We start from the raw sequence: 9,245 nt of genomic DNA, 5'->3' as shown, positions 1-9,245 counted from the left end.
CATAAAACAACAACAAAACAACTGTCATCTATCACAGAGCTGCAAGCATGGGCTCAGTAGCGGCTTCATGACAGTTTCATAGAGACTGTCATTTCCTCAGTTTCAGATTCAAATGAAATTTTCAACAACTTTCAAGTCACAAACCTGCTTTCAACTTGACTATGAAGAACCCTGACTTTATAAAAAGTATGTTGTGGCTCAAATTGAACAGAATGTATTATACTTGTGTGTGAATATGCTTCATGGCATCCAAGCAAAAAGACCACCGCTTTCACAGCACTAAAATCTGCACCTCCACAATGAAAACACCTGGCTGCATGTCGGTTGTCAGTAAAACCACACCATTTGGTAACATCTATGTGTCCCCATGGGGCCAATGACAACTGAAGTATATGACCCATGTCCCATGAATACCCCTGAGGGAGAAACCAGTGAAACAGACCTATTACAATCCCCATTCCAGCTGGGATGGAAAGTAGAAAAAAGTGAAAGGGATGTTAATGTTCTCCTTCCCCTGGAAAACTACTGTTGAGGTACAGCACATTTGAGCAAGGCATGTAAACAGTTCCTGCTCCAGTAGCTCACAGGCCAAAATGTGAAGAGCATATAGACTCAGCAAAGGTTCCCTAGACAAATACAACTTTAAATCTTCAGCACCAGCATAAGAAGAAAAGGAGGGGCATCGTAAATCAAAAACAAAAGTGATTAAATCTCTTATGGCTGTCCCTGGATGTTGTCCTCCAAAACCACAGGATGAACATGCTGGTAATTGTACTATTCTTAGATCCTTGCCAGATAAAAGCAGTGGGGTCATTGCATACACTGGGATCTATGTGTGTCCTGAGAGATTGTTCTGGCAATCCACCAGTTGGATTTTGTTATATCTTGTGTGCAACGCTGATGAAATGCTCCTCTGAGGAACAAGAATGTGCTCAATACATTTTCATGGACATTTACACTGACACTTCTCTAGTACATATGAGAGATTTGTGTTGTTGGTGGTGCAAGGTGGTCACAAAAACCATAAGACAAATCCTTTGGGGCCCATGAATAGTCACAGAAAATCCAGAGACAATTCAAATTTCCAGTATACTTTACCATGTCTAGACCAGTCGCTCACTGAGGGAAATTTTGGGGGGAATTTTGACACATAGACATTGTTTATTCATCCTTTTTCAAAACAGGTCATAAAGAAAAATTCAGACTAACACAGATACCAAATAATACAAAAACTAAGATATTAAATAGAAAATATAAAGTCGTTAAACTCACAAAAAAGCCAAAAGAAACAAACCGTGCGAATCAATCAACCATAAAGATTCACACCACCTTTCAAGACAAACTGGCCAAATAAGTGAAGGTCTCTAGCTGTCAACCAAAGAGTTGGACGAACACATCCCCATCTTTACAGTGTCACTGTGCTTCAGCGTTCTTGTCAGATTGTCCAGAAATGTCTTGACCTGCCACCAACATGTGCAGTATTTGCATGATGATACCCTTTTGTATGTATCTGTGAGAGTGTGGATGTATTTTTGAGCTGGTGTTTTGATAATGAAGGGGAAAAGCACAATCAGTTGGAACATGTGCTCTGTGATTATGAGACATCAGGAAAGTATTCAAAGTAAAACATACTTTTACAAATGCGACACATCGGCCCTCTCTTCCTTTTTTAGGCCGCTGGATCAATGACCAGGCATCCAGAGCATGTAGCATGTTTGGTTTCATTCAGATGTTGCACCGTATTGAGCTAAACGAAAACAGAGCAGTAGGAATATTTGCACGTGTGTGCTTTTGTTTAAATCTCATCAAACTGAGCGCTGTCTGATGGCTGACTCGGTTCACCTGCGTGAATTTGTCGTGCCTGTGAGAGAAGCTGTGAACAGGTGTTGACTCAGAGAAAGAAAATTAAATGTAGGCACAGAGATAAAGAGATAAACAAACGCTCAACAGCGTTTTATTGCATACAAAGCTCGGCCCAGCAGATGAAGACTACAAAGCTCTGACTCAGTGTGTGAAGCATGCAGAGTTGGTGGCTCTGTTACAGTTGGGCTAAACAGCAAAGTTTAAGTGTCACACATGTCCAGCGACTAAGAAACAGCCTTTTTAGGAGTTTTGTGTGTTGCATAACAGATTTTATGGCTTGAATAAAGCTGAAACAGTCGTTACTGTTTAGTCAATCTACAACGATACTGATTGGCAGTTGTTTCAGTCACCTTTCAAGCAAAAACTACATATTTTATTTGAAAGTTTTGCTGGTTCCTTCTTTTTTTCTTCTACAGTGTATGATAATAAACTTAATGTTTACAGGTTACATTATCAGGGAAGCAGAGGAAGAAACCTGTAAACGCTGTGCCCACACGTAGATAGGAAAAGGCCAAAATCATCTCGTTTTAAAGGAGTAGGCTGAAATTTGCTTAGAAACAAAAATTTCTAATACATTAATAATAATCCAGGATTTAAGGACCAATGGTACTGTATTTAGAGAGGTTGAAATGATAATAACAATAATATTTTCAGCTGGGGATAATAATAATAATGAAGTTTGTTTTTCATAAATGAGACTGTAAATGACAGCCGAGTTTAATTCTCACGACTACTGTGGTCCCTGAGAGCAAAGCACATTCAGCACTAAGAGAAGCGTGCTCCAAATCCACATAGTTTTAGACTCATTTACCCAGGATTTTCAATATCAAGTACTGAGTATGCCAAGTGTATGCATGAACATATACCATTAAGAAGTATTTAGTATAATTTGGGTGAATTGACCCTTTAAAGTGTGCACAGAAAGTCTATAAAGGGAGAGAGACATAACTGATTGGTGACATTAAATAGACACAGGCACAGATGTAAAGCTGAAGACTTAAACTGATCTGTGAGCAATAAAAGCATTAAAATGTCCTGCTGCGCTGAAGAAAGTGAGGATTTGTGTAGTGGTTGATGTGGTCGGTCAGGATTTGTGGCTATCCCTCCGTACATTACTCAAATCTGGGTCTGTTCTCTGCTGCATAATGCAGTGCAGCCTTCAAACAACCTGAACTGTGCTTGGCCCTGCGCCCTGGTGTAGAGGTGAAGGAGGTTGCATGTGTTTGTGTGTAACCCTCCATCCCTCCTGCTATCTCCCTACTCCTCCTTTCTTTATACTTCTCCCTCCCTCAGCACCCGTCTCTCTTGTTATGACAGCAGAGTGTTTTTGTTGAGCAGACAGGAGAAGCAGTGGTGTAATCATGGGAGCTGGAGCAGGTTCTAGTGGTTTTAAAAGCATACACAGAAAGAGATGAAGACAGATGAAAAAGGAGACATGCTTGCTGTGCCATCATTAAACATGCTCTGCAAGCAGGTTCTGCTTTCTGTGGTCCATAAGAGCATACAATGACCAGCACGACTCGCAAAAGTGGCATCGAGAAGTGAGTCTGGATGTATGGCTGCATTAAGAGCAGAATGTGGAAAGTCTGCATCAAACTGTCAACTTGAATTTTTCTACCTGTGAATAATTAAATGGGACTTCATCAGTATGACAAGTTAAAATGCTCCAGTTCCTCCTTTATTAAGGAAGAGGGGACAACATTTAGAAAATCACCTGGAACTAAATGACTAGATTATCCTTCTTGTATCAAAAACCTGGTCATACATTTGTTTTATTTCTACAGTGAGTCAGTACATGTACGGTGTCCCACAGGTTACACATGGTATGATGTGTGCCTGAGGCGCTGGCTGTCATGTTTTCTTTCTTCAATATACCGTCCTCACAGTGAAGAAAATTCAAGCAACAGTTGGCATGTTGAGTGTAAACACTGGGTCCTCACACACACACACACACACACACACACGCACAAACACACCTTCCAGCTGAGGGCGGTTAGTGCAGTCCTATTAGCTTTGGCTGCTGTCCTGAAGGTAAACACACACACACACACACACACACACACACACTGCTGACAAGAGCAACTGACTGGCTGGAAGGGGACATGATGCCTGGAGGAAGAAGAACAGGAAAATCCCCATGATGGAAAGTCAAAATCACCTTTCAGAAATCAACGGTTCACACCAGGTTCCACGAGACAAGTTACAGTTTAACTGCTATGCTGTCTTACTTTTCCTTTTTATTACTTATGAACACTGTTTTAAGCCGGTGATGTTTCAGAAGTCGGCTACTGAAAGTGAAGAATCATATTAGTTTGAGGTCTAAGAGACCACAGCTTTGCCTGAATACAACAGCTTTTCTTATACTCTTTATCTGTGATTGCTGTTGACAATCTTATTTTTATGCAACACTACTCAGGCCAAAAACCAAACACTGTACATGTGTTTGGATTATTGGAATTCAAAGAAAAAAGGTTGTTTTTGGAGTTAATGTTATTTTCACACACACAGCAGATGTTTCAGTGAAGAAGACTTGTCAACAAAACACATACCTTATCATTATAGCTTATCTTTGATACCGTAGCAGGATGTAATTTCAGTCTCACTTACCAAAAGCAAGCTTCATTATTAGTAATCCCCAGCTGGAAGTACACTAGGAAGACAAGATTTTTTTAGGCAAACAGAGGAAGAATTCTATAAATATTGTGTAGATATGAAAAGGTCAAAGTCTTCTTTGAAATCACTAGAGTGCTAAAAGACTACGATTCCTGTCAAAACCAACTTCAAGTCTCCTCATTAGTTCTGGAGCTTTTGACCTTATCAGATGGTTTTCATGAGTGAATTAGTTGTTGTCATAGATCAATTTATCCATTATCTATACCACTTATTACTGAATAGGGTCACGGCGGGTTGGGGGCTCCACCCTGGACAGGTTGCCAGTCTATCACAGGGCTGACATCTAGACAAACAACCACACACACCCACACTCACTCCTATGGGCAATTTAGAGTCACCAATCAACTTAAGCTGCATGTCTTTGGACTGTGGGAGGAAGCCGGAGCAACCGGAGAGAACCCACGCAGGCACAGGGAGAATATGGAGACTGCACACAAAAAGGCCCTGGGTTGGGGCTCGAGGCGACAGCGCTAACCACCATGCTGCTGTGCCGCCCCATAGATAATTCAGTCTCTGGTATTTCTCACTGTTCAGCCAACATGATCGAAAGCTTGATAACAAGCCAGTCAGTGGGCCTTGAATTAAGACTGTTATGTAAATGTTTAAATCCATCTAGTACAATCTGGGAGAGTTTCTGTATCTTCTAAAGTTACTAACTCAGTGCTGGCTGATCTGAAATCAGTCATTAAAGACTCAGTACAATGCAAGAGACAGCATGTGGAGTACTTTCTCTGTTAATGATGCTGAGGGAAGAGGAGTTTTGTGGCGTGAACTGCACAACTTCATTCAAACAAACAAATCAGGAGAGATCTGGCAGCCCTTGATTAGGAAGCTACACCAACTTCAGTGGAACTCAACTCCATCTCAACTGCTGTCGTGTCAAATAAACTCCTGAGCGGCTGAGAGCCCCAGGTTTGGAGGAGCCCAGTGATTAAAAGATAATAAATATGAACTCTGCTGAAATAGTATTGGGCTCCATTCTGCGAGGGCATGTGTCTTAGCAGCACTCTGACACTGACAGCTCCTACTCTCCCAAAACGACTGACACTGCAAAAATAAGACTTTTAACTGTACTTTTAAAAGAACAGTAGGCAGCTACTGTACGCTCTAAAGGTGCTAAAGAGGTCATTTCATTAAGGAAATATGATTTAATCTTTAAAATAGACATTCCTTTAATAAATAACAGAAGCAAACATAAAAAAATGTTAAGATGGAGGTTACATTAGGGGTCCTAGCACCAGCAGTGTTAGGTGGCACCCAGACCAACAGGTAAGAATCTTGTGATTCAAAGTTCTTTGTTGCAGCTCAATGATCAGCTCTGTCGCTAATAAAGCAATTGTGTTGTGGATATTTGTATTTCTTAAGTTTTGTAATCAACATTTCATAGTTGATTAAGATTGATGTACTGTAATTTCCATGTTCTTATGAATAAAAAATAGTCCCAATAAAATAAATACCGCAACACAAAAAGTGACTTTTCTGCCTTAGACCGTTTTTCAGCAGGGATTCTAACTTCAACTGTGAATATACATATGTTTTTAATTTAAGGTATTTTTTGTTGTTGTTTAGCTGCTGTGGCTCCTTCCCAAACAGTTTGATGGTAGCAATTTTAATCGTGTCCTCATTAGCGTAAAAATCTAGATTTAAAAAGCCCCAGAATGCTAACCCCTAACACAGCCACTTTGTTAGCACATGTTCCACCCTGCAGTGTGCGTGTCTGCGGGGCCCGAAGGCTAACTGTTAGACAGAGATAACAGAAGCATTAGCTCAGGCTGATCAGCAGCCTGTGATCTTCATCGAGGGTGAAGGGACATTATTACACTCGTTTACTGAAATGCTGCTCTTTTTTCCTCTCCTCGTTTTGCCCTCAGCGATGGACCCGCATGCTAAGTTGTCATGTTCTATCAGGGTTTGATACGAGAAAGATATTGTGACACAGCTGAACTGACAGAGACTCATTTTCTCCTCACACTCATTTTTCTATCCCTCTCAATGCTCTCTTACTTGTTCTACGGTTACAATGTGGAAAAAATAAACATGCACACAGAACATCAAGTGGTTTGGCAGTTGGTAACTGAATAAATGAGCATAATGAATACATAATATAGCTGGTCAGGGATGAGTGGTTCTGTAATGGAGAAGAGAGACAGGGTAGCTGACGCCTCTGATCAGAACAGCAGTGACTGTGAGAACAATAATTAAATGAAAAAAAGAGCGATAGCAAGGCTATGCAAAGGCAAAAATAGTAAACATAAACATACAACAACCTTCAAAAAGATCAAACTGTTGCTGGTTTTATTAGCTTTTACTGGAGCTGTCAGGAAACATATCAGTCTGTGTGACTCCTGCACTCTAACCCAGACTGCCAGCCTGTTCTGGTCAATCAGCACTTTTCCCTGAACTTTTACTGCACTTGAATGGATGTGCATGCAAACTTAGCTTAGTTGCATAAGCACAGCTGCTTGTACAACAACGTCAAAGGGGACGTGGCTGACCAGCACAAAGCACTAATGCAAGGGAATTGTTGACTGCACAAGTGAGAGGTCTGATGATTGTTGTCACTGTTGGTGTCACCGCTAAAAGTACCCTTCACCTTCTTTTATGTAATATAATATAAAATATGACTAATGTTATATGACAAAAGGACAGATAAGGAGCTAGAAGTTGAATGTATTTTACCACTGAAAGCAAAAGACAGCCTTTCTACTCATATGCACTTTGCAGCTTTTCTGTAGCTGAGCACAGCAAACTTTTAGGGAGTGTTGTCAGTACTTTTTACCAATCTAAGCCAACTGAGTTTGTCCAAATTCAAGAGAATACAACAGAACCAAGCAGAACTAATGTGTACAATATTTGTATCATTAATCTGAATGCTCAAAATAAATGAGGTATCACTGTAGAGGAGTAAAAATGAAATGTATAAAGTAGCAGGAACATAAGGAGAAATATTTAAATGTCTATCGGTATGTTCCACCACTGAGGATGTGAAACTATGAACAGCGTTACAAAACAGAAGCACTGTCACAGTGTTTTTAAACCTTATGCTTTATTCAGTGCCTTCCACTGAAGAAGAAATCGTTTGTCTTCACCAAAGTGACGTATGAAGGAAAACAAAAGTCCTCCCTCTGAAAAGGAGGCTGGGGAGCCCGTTATTTATTTCAGTTAAACCAATCAAAAGCATGAAGGTGTTTTTGAGGAATGTGTAACAGCCGGTGCATGAACTGACATCACTGGACACCAAGGCACAACATAGCAGGTCACACATGAATGTTTGTGTGCTTTTAACCTTGTCATAGTTGCAGAAAAACATAAAATGCTGTAATGCGTTATTAGCAGCTGCACAATAATCATTGTCTGGGTGGAGAGGAGTGGAAAGGAAAGGACAGCAGATACTGTAACACCACTCTACCTGTTCTAATTTAAAGATGTGCTGGTTGAAGTAGTGCTGGAGTCGTTCATTGGCGAAGTTGATGCAGAACTGTTCAAAGCTGTTGTTTTCATAATCCTCAAAGCCAAAGATATCCAGGACTCCAATGGACAGGATCTGGAGGAAGACACAGACAGCTCATTTTCTTTTTATATTTTACAATTATGGGATTAGTTTTTAGAAAATAACACATGAACATATCTTTAAGCATCATTGTCTTCATCCTTTTTGCATTTTTTTAAGTCCCATTTACAGCGCAGCTGCCCCCTGGGTTTCAGTAAGAGTCACGTCATCATATATCATTAATATGTACCCTCTGAAAGAGGCGAAGAAGGCCTTTAATTATGGAATGGACTCTGAAAGCTGTTTCCAATTTTAGTCAGCAGTGTTTTATTTCTCTCTGCAGGGTAATTTCTTATTCTGCTGTAAAAAAGACATGAGCCCATGCTCAGCATATATGCTGTTATCTGTACATAAGAACAATGACCTTGACAGAAAGTGCAACCTCATCAGGCCCCTGACAGTGCAGAGGGAGGGCAAACACACAACCACAGATGATGTCAGTGCCAAGACACACACACACACACACACACACACACACACACACACACACACACACACACACTCTCTGCACTGGGACAGCAGAGGACCACAGGGGGTAAACTGAGCTGAGGGGAACATGATGCCATCTGCCCAAATGTTCCTGGCATACACATGCAAACACACACACACACACACACACACACACACACACACACACATATCCTTATTTTAATCCCTTGTGGGGACTTTCCATTGACTATTCATTTCCTGGAAACTTACCCTACCTAACCATACCTAACCATAACCACTACTTACCTAACCCTAACCCTTATCCAACGTGAACACCTAATTTTTTCCGGAACATGGTAATTGACAGTTTGCACCATGGATGGTTGGGGGAGGGGGTGCCTTCTTGGGGGTCAGGATCAGTCCTTCATGGACAGCGCACGACCCACTGCTTCCCTGTTTTCAATAAAACTCCCAAAGCTGAAAAAAATTCTGAGCATGTGATAAAAATGGTTTCCCACCCCCTCAACAACATTTTTCTTTGAATTTGTTATGTGTAATTTTAAGTTTGTATTTGTTCTTATGTTCTCTGTGTACATTGTTTACAGTGAACTGAACTACTACATACATGTACAGTTGATGTGATAGAATATCTTACTGTTACATCTTTAAGTATGTGTGTGTTTGTGTTTCCTACCTTTGAATTGTCTTCCAGGTCCTTGTTGTTCAGCAG

The 9,245-nt window shown here is 40.6% G+C and overlaps 1 protein-coding gene across 1 annotated transcript in view; it reads right to left on the bottom strand.

The window, feature by feature from the left end:
• The window catches only part of LOC109972815 (unconventional myosin-IXa-like), a 91,620-nt gene that overhangs the window by 31,968 nt on the left and 50,407 nt on the right, over nt 1–9,245 (bottom strand). The window contains 2 exon segments of the mRNA XM_020621977.1: nt 7,946–8,080; nt 9,210–9,245. The exon segment at nt 9,210–9,245 is cut by the window's right edge and continues 75 nt beyond it. Of these exon segments, the coding sequence (XP_020477633.1) occupies nt 7,946–8,080; nt 9,210–9,245 (171 nt within the window).

The sequence above is a fragment of the Monopterus albus genome, unplaced genomic scaffold (genome assembly GCF_001952655.1).
Source record: "Monopterus albus unplaced genomic scaffold, M_albus_1.0 scaffold7.1, whole genome shotgun sequence".
NCBI lineage: Eukaryota > Metazoa > Chordata > Actinopteri > Synbranchiformes > Synbranchidae > Monopterus > Monopterus albus.
Note: the sequence above shows the minus strand (reverse complement) of the source record. Positions and strands in the feature narration are given on the sequence as shown.